General features: G+C 41.1%; 1 protein-coding gene across 2 annotated transcripts in view; it reads left to right on the top strand.

Annotated features, from left to right (window-relative positions):
• Positions 1-13,629: 13,629 nt before the first annotated feature.
• The window catches only part of LOC115171459 (complexin-1), a 59,255-nt gene continuing 49,298 nt past the window's right edge, over positions 13,630-23,586 (top strand). The window contains exons 1-2 of one of the 2 annotated variants that reach the window (XM_029728292.1): positions 13,630-13,854; positions 15,000-15,116. In XM_029728292.1, the coding sequence (XP_029584152.1) occupies positions 15,086-15,116 (31 nt within the window). In that variant the 5' untranslated portion in view covers positions 13,630-13,854; positions 15,000-15,085. The other variant, XM_029728284.1, reaches the window with a different exon arrangement.

The following is a 23,586-nucleotide window of genomic DNA, read 5'->3' as shown; positions in this document are numbered from 1 at the left end:
TATATAAATAAATACATATACAGTACCAGTCAAAAGTTTGGACACACCTACTCATTCAAGGCTTTTTCTTTATTTTGACTATTTTATACACTATAGAATAATAGTGAAGACATCAAAACTATGAAATTACAAAAAGAGTGTGCAAAGCTGTCATCAAGGCAAGGTGGCTTCTTTGAAGAATCTCAAACATAAAAAATATTTTGATGTGTTTAACACTTTTTTTGGTTACTACATGATTCCATATGTGTTATTTCATAGTTTTGATGTCTTCACTATTATTCTACAATGTATAAAATAGTAAAAATAAAGAAAAACCATTGAATGAGTAGGTGTGTCCAAACTTTTGACTGGTACTGTATATAAAGAGAGAGCACTGGCACTAAACGAAGGCCAGGACTCACAAGATGGATAGATATGCACAAGGTCATTGGATACATTCTTGAGAAAGGCTGATCTCTCTTTCCTTTTTAGGGAAACATGTATTGAATGGAAATATTGTAATAGCTATTTCTATGGTTATTATTACAAGCTAATGCATACAAGCTAATTAGTGTGCCGTTATTTACAGCATGTAAGCCATTTATAGGCGTGTGTAGGCTACATTAAAGAAACCTAATGTTACTCTTTTATTTAGTCTTTTGTTTATGACTACTGCCAAGACAGGCAATTACCTTGCATAATAACCTGAGCGTTTAGCAAATAGGTCACTGATTACCTGCTGATAGACTTGAAATAATTACAATTTAATCATGCTAAACAAATATTCTGGCCATAGACTGAAACATTCAGAATATTCCATGCAATGTCTTCCATAGTGTATGCATAGTGATGACACTGACATGATGACACTGCCCTCGTTAGTCCTGTCACTGTGATCTACACACTGAGGAAGCACTCAAAAGGATGTCACATAGTCCCACTCCACCGTAGCCCTGCCAGATTCTCTGCACAGTGCACGTCATCCTCAACCTTGTCCTTGCTCTCTCTAGAGTTTGACCGTGAGCGGGCACAAAATGTCACCAAGTTGAAGTGGCCGACAGGCACCCTCTCTGCGGGGCTTCAGGTCGCTTCTCCTCTCATTAGAGAACATAACACAATCTCACCCTTCTCCTCAAATCAAATAAGGAGTAGGTGATGATGTCCTCGGCGACCTGAATGCTCTTAACGAGTTTCAAAGGACACAATTTTTTCTTTCTCTCACAATATCCCTCTTCTATCCCTCTGTTTCTATCCCTCTGTTTCTATCCCACTGTTTATATCCATCTGTTTTTTTCCCTCTGTTTTTACCCCACTGTTTATATCCCTCTGCTTCTATCTCTGTCTTTATATCCAACTGTTTATATCCCACTGTTTATATCCCACTGTTTCTATCTCTCTGTTTCTTTCTCTCTGTTTCTTTCCCTCTGTTTTTATCCCTCTGTTTCTATCCCTGTCTTTATATCCAACTGTTTCTATCCCACTGTTTCTATCCCACTGTTTCTATCATCTGTTTCTATCCCACTGTTTCTATCCCTCTGTTTCTATCCCTCTGTTTCTATCCCTCTGTTTCTATCCCTCTGTTTCTATTCCACTGTTTCTATCCCTCTCTTTCTATCCCAATGTTTATATCCCTCTGTTTCTATCCCTCTGTTTCTATCCCTCTGTTTCTATCCCTCTGTTTCTATCCCAATGTTTCTATCCCTCTGTTTCTATCCCTCTGTTTCTATCCCTCTGTTTCTATCCCTCTGTTTCTATTCCACTGTTTCTATCCCTCTCTTTCTATCCCAATGTTTCTATCCCTCTGTTTCTATCCCTCTGTTTCTATCCCTCTGTTTCTATCCCTCTGTTTCTATCCCAATGTTTCTATCCCTCTGTTTCTATCCCTCTGTTTCTATCCCTCTGTTTCTATCCCAATGTTTCTATCCCTCTGTTTCTATCCCTCTGTTTCTATCCCTCTGTTTCTATCCCTCTGTTTCTATCCCAATGTTTCTATCCCTCTGTTTCTATCCCTCTGTTTCTATCCCTCTTTTTCTATCCCACTGTTTCTATCTCTCTGTTTCTTTCTCTCTGTTTCTTTCCCTCTGTTTCTATTCCACTGTTTCTATCATCTGTTTCTTTCCCTCTGTTTCTACCCCACTGTTTATATCCTTCTGTTTCTATCCCTGTCTTTATATCCAACTGTTTCTATCCCACTGTTTCTATCCCTCTGTTTCTATCCCTCTGTTTCTATCCCACTGTTTCTATTCCACTGTTTCTATCCCTCTCTTTCTATCCCAATGTTTCTATCCCTCTGTTTCTATCCCTGTCTTTATATCCAACTGTTTCTATCCCACTGTTTCTATCTATCTGTTTCTATCCCTCTGTTTCTATCCCTCTGTTTCTATTCCACTGTTTCTATCCCTCTCTTTCTATCCCAATGTTTCTATCCCTCTGTTTCTTTCCCTCTGTTTCTATCCCTCTGTTTCTATCCCACTGTTTCTATCCCACTGTTTCTATCCCACTGTTTCTATCCCACTGTTTCTATCCCTCTGTTTCTATCCCACTGTTTCTATCCCAATGTTTCTATCCCAATGTTTCTATCCCTCTGTTTCTATCCCTCTGTTTCTATCCCTCTGTTTCTATCCCACTGTTTCTATCCCACTGTTTCTATCCCACTGTTTCTATCCCTCTGTTTCTATCCCAATGTTTCTATCAATCTGTTATATCCCTCTGTTATTATCCCTCTGTTTCTATCCCACTGTTTCTATCCCTCTGTTTCTATCCCAATGTTTCTATCAATCTGTTATATCCCTCTGTTTCTATCTATCTGTTTCTAACCATCTGTTTCTATCCCTCTGTTTCTTGCTGTTGTTCTGCTCTCCTAGACCTTCATGAGGAGCCTCATGTCATTCATCTGCTTGACAACAGCCATTTTGTCCATTCCATTTTATGTCATATTACATTTAGTGTGTATGTCATTGTGTACGTAACTATAGATGTAAGACTGCTATATTGATTTTCAACATACTGGTATGATTATGTTGATCAATACAGGCTTTGGTTGTTGTTGCTAGTTTTATTCAGTGTTATTTTCGAGTTCGAAACTGCCAGCCCCTAACTCGCTTGTCTGCTTCAGTTTGTGCTTTCCATGTGGTTCATGCAGGTTGAATGAGCCTACCGCTGAGCGCAAGCCTCACCTGTGGTGCTCCATGAAAATGTGATCAGTCAAACCATTAACATTTTACACCTATCAAGGGATTCTAATTAATGTTCCACTGCAGCGTTGGAGCTGGCCTGCCACAAACCTAATTTACTCCACCATATTTTATTCAACGCGTACCTGCATTGGGAATACACTGCTTTCCTTGCCAGTGGAGGATCATGGCCTTATTCTTCTGAACTCTCCCTCAAGTTTACTATCTTCCTTTATACCCAGCTTTATGCTAAGACTTTATTTTGGTCATATTCTGTGTCTCTAGTCATATAGACTCCTTTCCTTGATTCCTTTTATCATGACTGACCCCTGATCTGTAGAGAACTTAAATTAAAGCAGTATGGCAGAAAGCTATCCATTCCTTTGAAATATGAGCAGTCATCAAGAAAAGGAAGTAGTTTAAGAGTATTGGGACATGGCAGTACATAATGCACAGTAGCAGTCAAAAGTTTGGACACACCTACTCATTCAATGGTTTTTCTTTATTTTAACTATTTTCTATATTTTATAATTGTAGTGAAGACATCAAAACTATGAAATAACACATATGGAATTATGCAGTAACAAAAAAAGTGTTAAACGAATCAAAATATATTTTATATTTGAGATTCTTCAAAGTAGCCACCCTTTGCCTTGATGACAGCTTTGCACACTCTTGTCATTCTCTCAACCAGCTTCACCTTTTCCAACAGTCTTGAAGGAGCTCCCACATATGCTGAACACTTGTTGGTTACTTTTCCTTCACTCTGCGGTCCAACTCAACCCAAACCATCTCAATTGGGTTGAGATCGAGTGATTGTGGAGGCCAGGTCATATGTGTGTCCAACCTTCTGATTAGTACTGTATATTTGACTACATCTTCAGCAGGTAAGTGAGACAGTTGGTCAGACACTAAAGCAACCCTTTATTCCCTCACCTGTGGGTTGTGGCCCATTCAAGTTTTACAATTGGCCTCATGAGTCATCATTAACTATTTGAATAAAAAATAATGAGGCCGCAGCATGAAAACAAAAGCTTGAGCCTCTCTATTCCAGATTGATTACTTTAATTTAACTTGGGGTCTGAAATTAGCTCTGTGAATGGTACATAAACTGCAGAATTGGCCTTGGTAACAACATGCATTTCTACATCTCTAATGTCAATGGTGTTTTATATGTTTGTTATTCATGTTATTTTCATTGCTATGCTGTCATCATTGGCCAATATTTCCAGAAATTGTAGAGCCTCTATATCCTCAGTTTCCATGAAACACATCACAACAACATGTTGTAGCAGCTCTGAATTTGACTGAACTTCTCCAGCTCAGCTGTTGTTGCAGGACATATTAATCCAAGATTGCGATGAGTTTTATTTTTATTTTACCTTTATTTAACTAGGCAAGTCAGTTAAGAACAAATTCTTATTTACAATAACAGCCTAGGAACAGTGGTTTAACTGCCTTATTCAGGGGCAGAACGACAGATTTTTTACCTTGTCAGCTCAGGGATTCAATCTAGCAACCTTTCTGTTACTGGCCCAACGTTCTGACCACTAGGCTACCTGAGGCTGGTTCATACAATCAGCAGATTTGACAAAAAGAGCTTAAAATCCAAAGACTTCTGATGCCATTTCTGATTGCCAAATCATTTTAATAGAGGTGCTCAGTCTAGTCTTAAGTAAGTTACGCTATATCCTCAGCCTACAGTACTAGTCTTTACCTGTCTTTATAATGTCTTGGACTCAACAACCTAAATGGTTGAGTATATCAACTACTTAAATTATCAGGCATCGAGCTGTGTCATTGTTAGCTCATCCTTCCTCTCTCTCAAGAGCACAATGTTAGTTCCTGTGTGAAGAAATGCTATGTGAAGCAATACCTCTAAGATATTTTTCTACAATTCCTTTGAGTTGGTTTATCAATCCAGTGTGTGTACATAACACAAAAGGGTCCATAGTTGCTAAGAATCAGTAACTTAAGTTACTCTATTGTGTATTAACCATGTACTTACTTTGTTTTGGAAACACACTCAGAGGAACGACTTTCAGTGATGAGCAGAAGTGCTCTGTGCTCCACCCTACATTGCAGCTCCACTCTCTCTGTCCATGACTGAACACTAGGGGGAATGCATTGTCTGGCCATGATGCTCTTCTGTATTGACACTAGAATGATTGATGAGTTTTGAGGGCGAAACAATGGAGCCCGTTGAGAAACATTAGACTTAGCAGCACCCTCTTTCTCCTTGAGACAAGGAGGCAATTGCACACTCCACTTACACTTCTAATAAACATCCGACCTTCAGTCCCCCATGCTTTGTTAACACTCCAGAAAGAAGTGGGTTGTTTATCAAAATCCCCCAAAGTTTTCAGTTTACTGCTATTCGGTTTAAAAGAAAACAATTTGGATCGAGGGAACATTGTCTTGTGAATTTGTGCTTGTATCCTAAAACAACGGAAAGGGATGTTGGCCATCTTTAATCAATGATTTATTTGTATCACCTTGGTTATTTATCACCTATGGGCTAGCCTTTCGTATGTGAAAGTGACGCTTCAATTAATGTAGCTGAATTCAGCTAAGGTTTTATTATGCTGTTAATGTTGTTCAAATCGTTGCAATGTATGGTGATACCACAGCACAGAATCCATTAGTTGGCACAAGCCTAGTTGCCAAGGGTATAAAAAGAACCTAGAAATAATGTGTTAAGACAACATACCTCCCTTCATTGTAAGAACATACAGTCATGCAATCACATGTGTGTTTAGCACTGTCCACATGCAGCGAAACTCTATTTGGTGACTTCACACAGTTCATCTTAATGACCTACTTCTCTCAGAGCATTATTTCACATTACTACCCATGCTATTTCCTTTCCCCATCATTAAGACCTCTGGTGCATGACCAAATAAAAAAGGCGATAATGGAGAAAGTCTCTTCAATGTCAGCCTATGCATACAGATTTATAGGATCTTAACTTGACCAGTCTTTGTTTGCTGAGAATTTTTCTGCACCGCAGGAAATGCCGATGAGTTTCATGATTTACAAAAATTAACTGAAAACCCGCACTAACAAACAGATATATTAACAATATTTCACTTTTAATATAGCTAGGGTGGCAAAATTCTGGGAACTTTCAATACATTTTTCAACCCTACATGTAGCCTTATTTTAACCAGTTTAAGCACCTATCAAGCAGCATTATGGACTAAACATTTAAATCCTGAAGCAGTGTCAAGAGTCAATGTGCAGCAGGTGGGACGGAGTCAGGCGCAGGACACCAAGAATGAGTAATAAAGGTCTTTACTCAACAAAACAACAAAATATTCCATGCAGGGAAAATAACTCAGCTCACAAATATACGCGACAGCTTAACAGAACAAACACGCACAAAACCAAGGGGGAAACCAGAGGGTTAAATAGGGAACAATAATAATGAAATGGAAATCAAGTGTGTACAATGAAGACAAAACAAATGGAAAAGAAAACGTGGATCGGTGGCAACTAGAAAACTGGTGACGACGACCGCCGAACGCCGCCCGAACAAGGAGAGGGACCAACTTCGGCGGAAGTCGTGACATGCAGCAGGATTATTTTGCTGCGACAATACGGCTTAAATTAAGATCCTACATCTGCATCTGCGGACGCCACACACAGAGGATCATCAAATCCTATAATGACTCTATGAATGAGGGGGATAAATTGGTTGTGGCAGGGTTTAGGGGAAAGAATAACTGTGGCTAGATGTTTTCCAGTGTGACCCAGAAACAATTAGAGGAGACCCAGGTGAGAGAGGAGTTGTGAATGGGAGCATGAGCTAGGAGATAGGGTTTTGGGAGGCAGGGGGCTGTACTATGCTGTACTATGGTGTGTGTGGGAGCTAACTGATAGTCCACAATTTTCCTATATGACCTTGAACACTGTTTAACCACATAGTCACCTCCGATCTCAATTATAATGGAGTTGACTGTCACAGAATATGCTTTCATGATAGATATAGAATGTTTGACATAGTTTTGGAAGTGATATCGTTTTAATTTACCATTAGTTGCTCACATTCCTGCTCCCCAACATTGGTTATGCTATGATGTCATTATGTATATCATATTCCAGAATTCAGTCAAATTGCCCTCCAATCGAGCAAGGGCTTTGCTGTGATGTCATGTATTACTCCTTGTCAGAATGTTGGACATTTCATAATATGGTTTCCAAGGGAACTCATTTTCTGTGTTAGTAGATCATAGCAAATAATTTCCAATATGGATACTATTCGGATCAAACAGATGTGCAGTCATGAAGAATTTTCTGAGAATGGTGCAAAACAATCGACTAGCTGGAAGTTAAATTACATACGGATTCATGCATGGATCCAGAAGGTACTTCTGAGAATTAACTTCATAAAAAGTTTAATTACTAATGCTCAATTTGTAGGTGTTTTTTTTAGTATGAGTTTGAGGGTTGATAAGATGCTTGATCCATGATTTCATTTTAAAGTCAAGTTATGTTTTTTTTTGTTGAACTGAGGTTTATTTTTTTTATGTAATGGCTGTGCGGAAACATGAGGTAATAGTTGCGGATGAATGGCACGATAATGGGTCTCAGGATCTCGTCACGGTATCCCTGTGCATTTAAATTGCCATCGCTAAAATTAATTTGTGTTCATTGTCCATAGCTTATGCCTGCCCATACCATAACCCCACTGCCAACATGGGGCACAATGTTCACAACATTGACATCAGCAAACCGCTCGTTCACACGACTCCATACAGTACACAGGGTCTGCGGTTGTGAGGCCGGTTAGACATACTACCAAATTCCCTAAAATGTTGTTGGAGGCGGCTTATGGTAGAGAAATTAACATAAATTCTCTGCCAACAGCTCTGGTGGCCATTCCTGCAGGCAGCATACCAATTGCACGCTCCCTCAAAACTTGAGTCATCTGTGGCATTGTGTTGTGTGACAAAACGGCACATTTTAGAGTGGCCTTTTATTGTCCCCAGCACAAGGTGCACCTGTGTAATGATCATGCTATTTAATCAGCTCCTTGATTTGCCACACTTGTCAGGTGGATGGATTATCTTGGCAAAGGAGAAATTCTCACTAACAGTTTACATGTTGCATTTATATTTTTGTTCAGTGTAAATGGGAAAGGCATCACCAATGACTCTAATGCCATTGATTCCAATGAGACTGGTTTGGATTTCTCCCTGACCACAATTGCCTCCATTCTGGAACTTTGAGGGTTGGAGAGAGAGGAGGAAGGCACCAGCCCCTGGAATGGCTCCTCCCAGGGTTCTGAACAAGAGGAAAGGTAGAACCAACACATCGGAGCTCTTAACCTCCAACTCCCAGAAGGAGGCACTAAGCCTACATATACAGTATATACTGACATCTGCACTTAGCTGTCTCATGACGTCAGAGGCATATCAGAAATGATTCAGCAGTGGACTGATCATGGCAGCAAAGGCATGTTGTGACTCACTGTCTGAGTGCTATGTGCGTGCGTGCGTGCGTGTGTGCGTGTGTGCGTGTGTGTGCGTAAGTGTGGGTGTGTGCGTGTGTGCGTGTGTGCGTGTGTGCGTGTGTGTGTGTGTGTGTGTGTGTGTGTGTGTGTGTGTGTGTGTGTGTGTGTGTAAGCACTCCCCAAGAGTGGCTTAGGGAAGTTCCTGGATAATTGGTCATGATCATTTAAGTGTATGGTCATCACTCAGCCCACCTCAAGTCTTCACCATAATACACCCCCAAGTCTCAACTGTAACTAGAAGTAGCTGAAGGCTTAATGACTCCAAATTATTTTATATACTAGCTAGCTACAGACCGGAAGGCAGTGGCATCATAGAAAATGAATGAAAATGCAAGCCACATGCTAACGATACCAAGACAATACCGACATTATTTGGGTGCCATATTATGACCTATTTGCACACTTGCCTTTATTAAATTGAGATCCCCACATCTCCCATGCAATATGCTGCAAGGTATCATTCAATTAAGAGTACAACCTCAATAACGCATATTAATGAACCCAAGTCGATCTCCATTACCAAGCAGCAGCACCAAAGGGACTGACACCTTAGGGATTACTATTCAGTAATTATCCACGTTAAAATATCAGGTTGATATTATATGACTGGATTGACACATTGCAGCTTCATTTATTTTATTTTTCTTATCCACAAAATGATGATGTATTATATTACAATATTATATTCATTTGTATTACTTTCTACTCCTTATGGATCTGAAATGAATGGAAGTGTGAGCAATATGGTTACAACATCACCTGTCAGCCATATTTCTTACCCCTATTCGGTCATTTAAGATCTGCAAGGTGCGCTCAACGAGGAACCCCGGGGATAGAAGCATGATATTAGGGTATGCATTAGGAGGAATCCCCAAATACCAGGATGTAATATGCCTGCTATAATGGCCTCCATTGGTTGGAGATTAGGTCTTTCATGACAGGATGATGGAAAGATATACCTACTTACTAGTTATTTACCCACCACCATCAGCAACTAGCAAGTGAGTGTCCCTATCCTTCCCAGAGGTAAGAGGAGAACGGAGAAGAAAACAGAGGCCTCATTCCAGTAGTACCCTATAGCATCCCTCTGTCCTCCACTAGGTGATCATATGAAACACACAATCTCCAGGGGAAATTTGACATTACATGTACATTTGAGTCATTTAACAGACGCTCTTATCCAGAACATCTTACGTTAGTGCCTTCGTCGTAAGATAGCTAGCTGAGACAACAACAATTCACAATCTTTGCAAGTACATGTCATCCGCAAAGTTAGCCCTAGTAGGGAAATACAAGTGCATAGATTGTTTTTATACAAGTGCCACAGGATTTTTACAAACTCTTTAAGGAGGTAGGGCTTCAGAAGTTTTCGGAGGATCAATAATTCAATTAAATGACGGAACACACGTCATCAAAGTCTGTAGATTACCCACCTTGATTTAGAGGCCAACTCACCATTCTAAGGCAAAGACTAGTTTGGGCAGATCAGTGTGATTTATTCAGCTCGGAGAGGCAGAGCATGCATTACAATGACTGTGTCTCTAGTCTTTTGTAATAAACAGAAAACTGAAGACGCATTATCAGGTCCAAACCATGCAACCCTGTGTAGAAGTTGTATTTTCTTTAGTACTCTGTTAAACCATTTTTATATATGTGGATTGTATAAGGTTTACTGGAAGTGCTCTTTGAACATGAGTGTTTGGTTAAAAATTAGAGGCTTTCTAGAAACTGAAGATGATTAATCAGGTAAAACAAGATGATGATCGCAAATCCGGACTGGTGAATGGAAAGCAAAAATATGGCAACCTACATAAGAAGCAAGAATACCTTGGTATATGGTTTACAACTGGGAATTTCATTACACTGGTCGATATTGCCTACTGGTGCATAAATATGAAGAAAAGTACATGGATGGTGTTCAATTAAATTAAGTTAGAGAAATCATGTAGATCATAAAATTGAGTCAATTAAATCGCAAAGCAATATTGTAATGAGTTTCAAAATCAATTAATCCGAATCAATATCTGTTTGTGGTGAAAGCTCAGTGATTCTCTCAAGGAAGCATTGGAATGTATTCAAGATGGTCTAGGGCTGGCCTCTGAATCGGTTGGACACCTTGGTTGGACCCCTTAAATTATATTCGTCAGCAGCTTCTTCTATAATAAATTGACTTTATTAAAGGTGGCAGGTAGTCTAGCGGTTAAGAGTGTTGGGAGAGTACTTGAAAGGTTGCTTGTTCGAATCCCTGAGCCGACTAGGTGAAACATCTGTAGACGTGCCCTTGAGCAAGGCACTTAACCCTAATTTCTCCTGTAAGTCACTCTGGATAAGAGTGTCTGTTAAATGACTAAAATGTAAGTTTAATAATAACCTGTTCCAAGGTGATTTCAAAGTGTGAACAATACAAAAGCAACTGATGAATCATAAAAATATAATATAATATATATCAAGTTCATTTATGTACATGTTCCTATGTGTTGTGCTTATGGCTATGGATCTATAACCTATTTCAGTCAACACAGAGCAATAATGCTGTTTGAGTTAACTTGGGTTTTATCTCCGCTTTTTAAGTCGTGGGTGTTCGGGAAAAACCTCTGTGGGGAATTGCAGAGTAAGCCTAATTACCTGGTTTTGGCCAGCCTGTTCAATCCCAACCTCATTGTTTTGCTCCTCAAATGAAACGAGATAGAAAGCTGAAAAGGGGAGGATGAAAAATTCTCGACATGCGCCCTAATTTCAGTAAACGTGTCAATCTATTACAGTGGAATACTGGAGGACCCTCTGTTTACATATGAAAATGTGGGAGATTCAGTTAGTTAAACGTTAAAGGAGGCCTCATATTCTGTAAATCCATAGAGGTCCCTAACGATGTTTAGCTTGTGAACTGCAGTACAAACCAGGTATGATATTACAGCTTATTGTGGTAGACTTGCATGGTTAGTAATTCCAACCACACAGCTTTTGACCATGATTGGGTTTGTTTGATCTTTGTAAGCCAAAGTGCTTAAATGGGCGAATGTCATGTAATGCACTGAATTTACATTTACAGTACAGTACAGTATATCCAAGGCGCTCTGATCCTAATAATTACAACAACAATAGTAACAATGATCATGATGGAGCACTAACAAAGCCCATCAATTAGTTTGTTTGTTTTGTACATTACTCAGTGTGTGGGCCCATGTTGTTCTTGTGGGCTCACTAAAAGCAACGGATGATGCCGTGGTGCTTGTTTTGCACTCGGTGGGTGGAGAGAGAAATATCTCCAAATTTCAGGTTTGAATTCCATAGGAATCTGTGACACCCATGTCAATCTGTAATCCTGGCTATTAGAGGGCTTTAGTTTCGATACGTGCATCATCATCACTTGGGTTGCCATGCACACACAAACGGCTGGCTTTGAAACAAGGCTTGGGAGAGTATTGCAGTTCCAGGGCACTTTATAGTAATGGCACAGTGTTGATTTGTCTGCGAACAACCTGCAGGCATGCTACTGTGTTTTCTCCTATAAATGATGTACTTTAAAAGACATACAGATTGTCTACTGTGTGCATATGTGTCTGCTCAAGAAGGATATATATCTATGCCTTTTGCTAATTCAACTGTTTAACTGGGAGAGCTTTACATTAAATTGGGGGTGAGTTAACCCTACCCATCTCTAATCTAATTGGAGGAAAGGTTAAATCAATGTGAATCTAATAAGGCCAAGAAAACATTGCAAGCCTCCAAATGACTGCACATGGAATTCCATTCAATAATCAGTCAAAGGTTAACAGGCAAAGACAATCAGCTGAATCTGCTACTAATTCCTCCATCTTATTGGCTAAAGGTGGCCAATATTCTGCTATTAATTTTACATTGCAGTAAATGACATCATTGTCCTGTTGAAAATATGGACACATACTGATATGATGTTGCTACAGTATATCTGCAAGGCCAATACAATGTTGGAGGACAAAGGGTTTGGGCCTAACAAAGGTTTGAACTAGGCCAAGGACCAATGATGTGCACCAGCATTTTTTGATGGGCCCAATAATTTAATTACATGTAGAATCCCTATTAATTCAATAGGATCTCTGTGGGCCTAGTCTTTGTGGGCCTAGTCATCATTTAACTTTTAAAATATATTACCTTTTAATGTGGCATAAAGACAACCAGTCATGACGTTTTCATCTGATTGTCAAATGATCACTACCCGCGCACGTTCATTCACACGCAAAATATTTCCAACCTCCAAACAGTGGTGAACGGAATACACAAAAAAACAAATCTCATACACCAAAAAAAAAATTGTTCTGATATTTGGCTATTGTAATTAGGTCAGAATGTATGCGTCGACTGTTGTCCCCGCGTGTCTCGGGTGTTGGCCACTCACTCATCTCTGACTTGGTAAAATGTCAGTGTTCTCGTCGAACCACGTCGCATTTTGGAGCGTAGGTTATACCACCGGTTTTCATGTCCATTCGCAATTTTTTTTCATGCCTTTGACATGCGGTAATGATAAATAATGGTATATTACCCTACCGTTTTCTTGACATTTTGTTTTAATTATTGTGATAGGCTCATGTTTAACGTACCCCCAATATTTACTTTGCCAGACCACGTACCAGACCGTACCACCTTAGTTTCACCCCTGTTTAAATGCAATGTGAAACCTTTGCAATCTGATTAAGTCTGTGTCAATGATGTGATAAACCAAAAAAACCGAGGTGCTCAAAAAACAAAAAAACGAGGTGTTCAAGAAACACCTGACAATGGATAAGTAGGCCTAGACATGTTGTCCTTTGCTTTCATAACCAGCCTTGAAGCAAAATGCAATGTGTGTGTGTGTGTGTGTGTGTGTGTGTGTGTGTGTGTGTGTGTGTGTAGCCTAATGGAAGGCTACCCTAGATGGATGTCACCTTAAAAAGGATGCATTCAACCTCATAGATTCACAAAAGCAGTCGCCTGGGACAATATAATGTAGGTCAGACATGGTTAAAAGGCAGCAAGGCAGGTATATCGCTGGTCATAAAAGCCGTCCACTTGGTATTCTTGTTTGTCGGCTATATACCGGTAAACTACTCAAAAAGACACTATTGGACCGAACGTGGTGGGACGCACAAAGACTGGACCGCGTCAATAATTGATCGCTCTCTTTCGGTCAGAACGTGGGACGTTTCAGAAGGGAGCTCTACATGTGATTCAGTGAGTTGCTTCATCAGCAGCAGGCAAGGCAGCTGCAGTTCCCCTCGTAAACACACTCATATAGCCAGTGTGCAAGAAGGAGCAAGGACATACCTTTTTGCCAGGAAACAGGAGATGCTAGGCGTGTGCACTTAATATCATCGTCTGCCATTGCAAAAAAAAACTTCATTTTTGAGAGTCTTATTGTCGTTTTTGATAGATTCCCAATCGCCGGACAGGTAATTATTATGAGCGCTGAAGAAAACCCGGCTGTCGGGTTAACTATGTTGAAGGTTGAGAAAGGAGCTTTCCACCAGCAATGGTGCTGAAACCTGTCTTTGATCGAAAGGAAGTGTTTCTGTATCACCGCAATCATTTCCATGGTGCTTTCACAAATGCAACGCTTTTATTAATCAGTTTTATGTTCAAATTGACTGATCATCTAAATACATACGCTATTTTTGCAATAGGCTACATGCAATCAAAAAGGCATGGTTATTGTTCATGAAACAACATCGTAGGTTATAGGAATTAGGAACATTGATCGTTTCTAGATGGGTTGACAAACATTTGGAATCGTAAAAATATAAATTCTCTTTATTAGAAGTTTTCAATATGAGGAGGATTATTGTGTATTTTGGTCGTCACCCTTCACCTCTGCTACTCCCGGGAAATGTGGAGACCTCTAAGAAATAGTTAAGTGTCGGTGACATATTTTAGACTTTGAGTAGCCTACCAATAAGAACATAAGTTTCGATATAATTCTCAATAACAAACCAGACATAATCAAATGTGATGTTTTAGGCTAAAAATGAACATACTGATAAGTGTGTAGGAGAAGTGTACAGCACCATATTGTTATTTGTGCTCGTGAAAAACGGTGCATGCATGATTGTGCATGCGTCTGCGTTTAGGCTATGAGGTCTGATATATTGACGGTTGGTGTTCTTCCTATGGGCCCTAAAACAGTCAGTCTACCTATGAGCTATTACCTGCTTATTTTTATTGGTGCTAAGAGGCATATTCAGTTACTTACATCAATGGATTCATATGGAAATATGGCTGAATAGTGTTTTAAAAGTTTCTTCAGAGTAAAGGGTTTCGGTCAGGACAAGTTAAACGTTTCAGTGGGAACTCAACACCAACTGTTTTTCTTTTTACTCTAGATCTGCCAATAAAGGACTATTTCTCCTGCTGGACCTGAATGTAAGATCGCGAGGATAAAGAAAGTCAGGAATCAAAAGCCATCATCATGGATTTTGTTATGAAGCAAGCGTTGGGAGGTAAGTTGCTAACCTTATGCTACCCCTGCCTGATGAGATCATGCAGTCTTAGGCTGTTGTCTCTATGGGGAGATACCGGAGCGTCCGAGTGTCTTCCAGTCTCCCAGACTATAGGTCATGACGAGGTCCGTTAAGGCCACTAAAACCACTTTGTTTATATTGGTTAATGGGTTTTTGGAGATACACAACTATCACGTTATTCTGTTACATTTATAGTTATGTATATATTCTGGGAAAGTAAACTTGGAATATTAGCTATGCCAGTTCATCATTGTAGGCTATATTTTTCTTGGTGAAATTTGAACACGCATAATTTATATATTTAGAAGGTTTGGATGTTTATTGATCGATTATGTCGAAAATATCATAGTATTTTGAATAACCACTGTTTTGGTTATGCGCAATTGCGCACTGCATCTCCAACAGTTAGTCAGTCCCTTTGTTGAGAGCTATTAGCAATTTTGCGCATTTCAGTATCTGCACAGATGCATTGCACATGTTTTAAAGCCCGAATCCTTAAAGAGCTATTTACTCTTCCATGAAGTTCATCTGGAGCGTAGGCTTGAACAATTGTCCTTCCAAAAAACGAATACAGTGGAAGCCTACCTGTAGCCTTCCAATGAGCACCATTACAAACATTATTACTGTGCAGTAGTACATCTTGACTTTGTGCTATTACTCCTTATCTTCCAGCTGCAAAAGCCTATCAACACTAATTTAATGTTCAACAATTTTATTAGTGCACATTAAATATGCATGATTTTATTTTCATAATTTCTTGAGGCGAGATGTCCCTATGTGGGATTAGCATATAAAGTAATGCATTTTTTAATGAATGTAACAAATTGATCCTATCATCAATATGCAAATCAATCTAGTGGATGGTGAAGTAAGTGTCTTATATGGAGAGGTGCTAAACCTAGAGATAGACTGTAATAATACAGTAAACCTTTTCAAATCCTTACACAGCCTCCTCCCTCCACACACACACACACACACACACACACACACACACACACACACACACACACACACACACACACATACACACACACACACACACACACACACACACACACACACACACACACACACACACACACACACACACACACACACACACACACCCTTGTCTCTTGCCATAAAAAAACGTGACTTGCCATGCATCCCTGTCATCGATGGCTTTAGACAGCTGTGCGTTCTGAGACCCGATGATGGATACGCTGGAGAAACCAACACTGACTGATTAGGGAGAGCAAGGGCTCAAAGAGGAAGAGATGGGATTCATTTCATTAAACAGCTGCTAGATAAGGCAGTTTGTCAGGGCCTGTGGTCAGCTGTACCCAGCTACATCGATAAAGAAAACGAGTAGAATCCACTGAATTTTGTGCAAAGGGATTTCACACATGAAGAAATTGAGCTTGGTGCCAAGGTCCTAACCTTCAGCAGTTTGGAGACATGTTTTTGTTTATTTCTCTCCTATTGATATGGGAAATGTGTGTGTGGAAGAAGATTGCCTTTTGGTTAATGAAGTTTGGCTTGCTTCCCCATTGTAGACCTTTACACTGGCGGATTTGGACAGTGGCTGTACAGTAACATGTTATACATGACGTCAGAGCTCTGACTCTGCGCTTCACAGCGCTGTATGGGTTTTGACTGACAGTCGCGACAAGAAGTTGCCTCCCTCCCGCTAATTAGGCAACTTTTGAGTTTTTTGTTGATGTTGTCTCAGTGAGGGAAATGCTGTAAATTAAGAGGACACTATGTATTTTGAAAGATAAGAAGTTGAGGAATATAATAAATTGTCACGTTCGTGTGTATAGAGAGTAGCGTTCCACATAATTTATTAGAAAGTGAAACTTAGCAAAATACAAAACAATAAAGACTAAACGAACCGTGATGACAATGCAGTGCTAACAGGCAACTTATCATAAACACAATATCCCATAACCCACAGGTGGAAAACATGCTATTTAAGTATGATCCCTAATTAGAGACAACGGTTACCAGCCGCCTCTAATTGGGAATCATACACAATCACCAACATAGAAATACAAACCTAGAACCCCACATAGAAATAATAAACTAGACTAACCCCCCAGTCACGCCCTGACCTACTCTACCATAGAAAATAAAAGCTTTCTATGGTCAGGACGTGACATAAATACTGCCTTGATGTCATACAAGCAAGCCAAACACATGAGTCCAAATGTGCACTTCACGTTTCCATATCATAAAACACATGTCAAATCAAATCAAATCAAATCAAAGGGTATTTGTCACATGCGCCAATACAACAGGTGTAGACCTTAGAGTGAAATGCTTACTTATTACAAGACCTAACCAACAATGCAGTTTAAAAAAAGAAGAAGAAATAAAAGTAACAAATAATTAAAGAGCAGCAGTAAAATAACAATAGGTAGGCTATATACAGGGGGTACCGGTACAGAGTCAATGTGCTGGGGCACCAGTTAGTCGAGGTAATTGAGGTAATATGTACATGTAGGTCGAGTTATTAAAGTGACTATTCATAGATAATAACAGAGAGTAGCAGCAGTGTAAAAGGGGGGATGCAAATATTCTAGGTAGCCATTTGATTAGATGTGTTGCCATACCAGGCAGTGATGCAACCAGTCAGGATGCTCTCGATGGTGCAGCTGTTGAACCTTTTGAGGATATGAGGACCCATGCCAAATCATTTCTCCTGAGGGGGAATAGATTTTGTCGTGCCCTCTTCATGATTGCCTTGGTGTGCTTGGACCATGTTATTTTGTTGGTGATGTGGACATCAGTTCTTAACCTGCTCCACTACAGCCCCGTCTATGAGAATGGGGGCGTGCTCGGTCCTCCTTTTCCTGTAGTCCACAATAATCTCCTATGTCTTGATCATGTTGAGGGAGAGGTTGTTGTCCTGGCACCCCATGGCCAGGTCTCTGACCTCCTCCCTATAGGCTGTCTCGTCGTTGTCGGTCATCAGGCCTACCACTGTTAAGTCATCGGCAAACTTAATGATGGTGTTGGAGTCGTGCCAGTCATGAGTAAACAGGGAGTACAGGAGGGGACTGAGCACGCAACCCTGAAGGGCCCCTGTATTGAGGATCAACGTGGTGGATGTGTTGTTACCTACCCTTACCACCTGGGGGCGGCCCGTCAGGAAGTCCAGTATCCAGTTGCAGAAGGAGGTGTTTAGTCCCAGGGTCCTTAGCTTATTGATGAGCTTTGAGGGCACTATGGTGTTGAACACTGAGCTGTAGTCAATGAATAGCATTCTCACATAGGTGTTTCTTTTGTCCCGGTGGGAAAGGGCAGTGTGGAGTGCAATAGAGATTGCATCATCTGTGGATCTGTTAGGGCGGTATGCAAATTGGAGTGGGTCTCGGGTTTCTAGGATAATGGTGTTGATGTGAGCCATGACCAGCCTTTCAAAGCACTTCATGGCTACAGATGTGAGTGCTACGGGTCAGTAGTCATTTAGGCAGGTTACCTTACCTTACAACATGTAATTAATGGGATTGGAACCAGGTGTGTAACTGATCAATGGTGGCTAGAAGACCGGTGACGTCGACCGCCGAGCACCACCCGAGCAAGGAGGGGCATCGACTTCGGCAGAAGTCGTGACATCATGACATCTTTCTATGCGTGTCACGTATACTCCCTCTCCCGGCGCTCGAGGTCGTCAGCCTGCTTGTTATTATGCACACCTGTCACCATCGTTACGCTCATCAGCGCCTCATCAGACTCACCTGGACTCAATCACCTGCCTGATTACCTTCCCTATAACTGTCACTCCCTTTGGTTCTGTCCCTAGGGGTTATTCACTCTGTTTGTGTGTTTCATGTCTGTACGCTACTCGTGTTTCTGTGTTGTGCCATATTCATTTATTTATTAAATATGCACTCCCTATATTTGCTTCCTGACTGCTGGCGTACATGTTACAATGCAGATCAAATTATGATCTGTTTCCCTGAATTGCATTGGGAAACACTGTAATATAACATAACTTTGCTAGTCATGTTGGCAATTAAACAGGCTTTCAAATGATGCCCACCTGACTCGGATTGCGATGTATAATGGACCGTTTTTGGATTACGTAAACAACAACAGTAATTGTGTGAGGGCAGGAATGCAGGGTTGTGTTCCAAAAAAAAGCCAGCTACAAGTGTGTTTGCTCTAGTTCCTGAACGGCACAGCTAGGAGAGCTCAAAAAAGCCCCTTATAGTTGAAGACTCATCTTTGAGTCAAAAAAAGTGCATTTATATTACTTAGTAACTGTGCATGCACACTTTGGAGAGGTGTAGTGTATGGCCACTTGGAGACACCAGTTAGACCCCACATTTCCAGGAATTGTCTTATCATGTTACTGAATGTATCCAGATTATTTTCAGATTTCGTTATCAACAAATGCGGCGAAAGTACAATAAATGTCAAATGCACATAAAATCAACACTGTACTGTTTGTATTCAGTCTTGTATCAGGTGAGCTGCTGTGTCCTCACCTTTGGTTGAATCATTTCCCCATGATATCCAAACTGTTCCCTTTCAGTTGCTACTTTTTTTGGCCCTATCCATATACAGTGCCTTCGAAAAGTATTCAGACCTCTTTCCTTTTTCCACTTTTTGTTACGTTACAGGCTTATTCTAAAATGGATTAAATAATATTGAAATATTTCTCCTCATTAATCTACACACAATACCCCATAATGACAAAGCAAAAAACATTTTTTTTAATGTTTGCACATTTATCCCCAAAAATAACTGAAATACCTTATTGACATAAGTATTCAGACCCTTTGCTATGAGACTTGAAATGGAGCTAAGGTGCATCCTGTTTCCATTGATCATCCTTGAGATGTTTTTACAACTTCATTGGAGTCCCACCTGTGGTAAATTCAATTGATTGGACATTATTTGGAAAGGTACACACCTGTCTATATAAGGTCCTTCACTTGAAAGTGCAGCGCAAGAACCAAACCATGAGGTCGAAGGAATTGTCCGTAGAGCTCCAAGACAGGATTGGATTGTGTCGAAGCACAGATCTGGGGAAGGGTACCAAAACATTTCTGCAGCATTGAAGGTCCCCAAGAACACAATGGCCTCCATCATTCTTAAATGGAAAAAGTTTGGAACCACTAAGACTCTTCTTGGAGCTGGCCGCCCGGACAAACTAAGCAATCGGGGGAGAAGGGCCTTGGTCAGGCAGGTGACCAAGAACCTGATGGTCACTCTGACAGAGCTCCAGAGTTCCTCTGTGGCGATGGGAGAACCTTCCAGAAGGACAAACATCTCTGCAGCACTACACCAATCAGGCCTTTATGGTAGAGTGGCCAGATGGAAGCCAATCCACAGTAAAAGGCACATGACAGCCCGCTTGGAGTTTGTCAAAAGGCTCCTAAAGGACTCTCAGACCACGTGAAACAAGATTATCTGGTCTGACGAAACCAAAATGTAACTCTTTTGTCTTTGAACTCTTTGGCCTAAATAAAGAACTCTCCGGGAAGAAGAAAGACGGGGGTGTATTTTTCATGATTAACTACTCATGGTGTGATTGTGAAAACATACAGAAACTCAAGTCCTTTTGTTCACCTGACCTAGAATACCTCACAATCAAATGCCGACCGTATTACTTTCCAAGAGAATTCTCTTCAGTATAGTCACATCCGTGTATATTCCCCCTCAAGACGATACCATGACGGCCCTCAAAGAACTACGCTGGACGACTCGATCTGGAAAAACATTGGACCACTGCACCACTGCTACTCAACTTTTAAAATGCCTACAAGGCCCTCCTCCACCCACCCTTTGGCAAATCTGATCACGACTCCATTTTGCTCCTAACCTTCCTATAGGCAGAAACTCAAAAAGGAAGTACCCGTGCTAAGGTCTAATCAACACTGGTCTGACCAATCGCAATCCATGCTTCAAGATTGTTTTGTTCACACGGACTGGGATATGTTCGGGGTTGCCTCTGAGAATAACATCGACGGATGCACAAATACGGTGACTGAGTTCATCAGGAAGTGTATAGGAGATGTTGTACCGACTGTGACTATTAAAACCAACCCAAACCAGAAACCGTGGATAGATGGCAGCATTTGTCCAAAACTGAAAGCCCAAACCACCGCATTGGCAAGGTGACTGGGAATATGGCCGAATACAAACAGTGTAGTTATTCCCTCAGTAAGGCAATCAAACAGGCAAAAAATCAGTACAGAGACAAAGTGGAGTCGCAATTCAATGGCTCTGACATGAGACTTATGTGGCAGGGTCTACAGACAATCACAGACTACAAAAGGAAAACCAGCCATGTCGCGGACACCGACATCTTTCTTCCGGACAAGCTAAACACCTTCTTCGCCCGCTTTGAGGATAACATAGTGCCACCGACGCGGCACTCTACCAAGGACTGTGGGCTCTCCTTCTCCGTGGTTGATGTAAGTAAGCTATTTAAGCTTGTTAACCCTTCCAAAAATGCCGTCCCAGACAGCATCCCTAGCCGCATCCTCAGAGTATGCACAGACAAGCTGGCTGGAGTGTTTACGGACATATTCAATCTCTCCCTATCCCAGTCTTCTGTCTCCACTTGTTTCAAGATGTCCACCATTGTTCCTGTACCCAAGAAAGCAAAGGTAACTGAACTAAATGACTATCGCCCAGTAGCACTCACTTCTGTCATCAAGAAGTGCTTTGAGAGGCTATTTAAGGATCATATCACCTCTACTTTATCTGACACCCTAGATCCACTTACATTTGCTTACTGCCCCAATAGATCCACAGATGATGCAATCTCCATCGCACTGCACACTGCCCTATCCCAACTGGACAAAAATAATACCTACACTACCATTCAAACGTTTGGGGTCATATCTCTGCCATATCCCTGTCCAGTGTTTGTGTTCTTTTGCCAATCTTAATCTTTTCTTTTTATGGGCCAGTCTGAGATATGGCTTTTTCTTTGCAACGCTGCCTAGGGTTGCAAAGGCCAGCATCCCGGGGTCGCCTGTTCACTGTTGACGTTGAGACTGGTGTTTTGCGGATGCGATTTAATGAAGCTGCCAGTTGAGGACTTGTGAGGCGTCTGTTTCTCAAACTAGACACTCTGATGTACTTGTCCTCTCGTTCAGTTATGCACCAGGGGCTCCCACTCCTCTTTCTATTCTGGTTAGAGCCAGTTTGCGCTGTTCTGTGAAGGGAGTAGTACACAGCATTATACGAGATCTTCAGTTTCTTGGCCATTTCTCGCATGGAATAGCCTTCATTTCTCAATCAGCACGACTGTTTTCAGCTGTGACAACATAATTGCAAAAGGGTTTTCTAATGATCAATTAGCCTTTTAAAATTATAAACTTGGATTAGCTAACACAACGTGTCATCGGAAAACAGGAGTGATGGTTGCTGATAATGGGCCTCTGTACACCTACAGTGAGGGAAAAAAGTATTTGATCCCCTGCTTATTTTGTACGTTTGCCCACTGACAAAGAAATGGTCAGTCTAATTATTTTAATGGTAGGTTTATTTGAACAGTGAGAGACAGAATAACAACAACAAAATCCAGAAGAATGATTTGCATTTTAATGAGGGAAATAAGTATTTGACCCCTCTGCAAAACATGACTTAGTACTTGGTGGCAAAACCCTTGTTGGCTATCACAGAGGTCAGATGTTTCTTGTAGTTGGCCACCAGGTTTGCACACATCTCAGGAGGGATTTTGTCCCACTCCTCTTTGCAGATCTTCTCCAAGTCATTAAGGTTTCGAGGCTGACGTTTGGCAACTCGAACCTTCAGTTCCCTCCACTGATTTTTCTATGGGATTAAGGTCTGGAGACTGGCTAGGCCACTCCAGGACCTTAATGTGCTTCTTCTTGAGCCACTCCTTTGTTGCCTTGGCCGTGTGTTTTGGGTCATTGTCATGCTGGAATACCCATCCATGACCCATTTTCAATGCCCTGGCTGAGGGAAGGAGGTTCTCACCCAAGATTTGACGGTACATGGCCCCGTCCATCGTCCCTTTGATGCGGTGAAGTTATCCTGTCCCCTTAGCAGAAAAACACCCCCAAAGCATAATGTTTCCACCTCCATGTTTGACGGTGGGGATGGTGTTCTTGGGGTCATAGGCAGCATTCCTCCTCCACCAAACACGGCGAGTTGAGTTGATGCCAAAGAGCTCCATTTTGGTCTCATCTGACCACAACACTTTCACCCAGTTGTCCTCTGAATCATTCAGATGTTCATTGGCAAACTTCAGACGGGCATGTATATGTGCTTTCTTGAGCAGGGGGACCTTGCAGGCGCTGCAGGATTTCAGTCCTTCACGGCGTAGTGTGTTACCAATTGTTTTCTTGGTGACTATGGTCCCAGCTGCCTTGAGATCATTGACAAGATCCTTCCGTGTAGTTCTGGGCTGATTCCTCACCTTTCTCATGATCATTGCAACTCCACGAGGTGAGATCTTGCATGGAGCCCCAGGCCGAGG

This window comes from Salmo trutta, chromosome 3 (genome assembly GCF_901001165.1).
Source record: "Salmo trutta chromosome 3, fSalTru1.1, whole genome shotgun sequence".
NCBI classification, from domain to species: domain Eukaryota; kingdom Metazoa; phylum Chordata; class Actinopteri; order Salmoniformes; family Salmonidae; genus Salmo; species Salmo trutta.
This window is presented reverse-complemented; position numbering and strand designations above follow the sequence as displayed.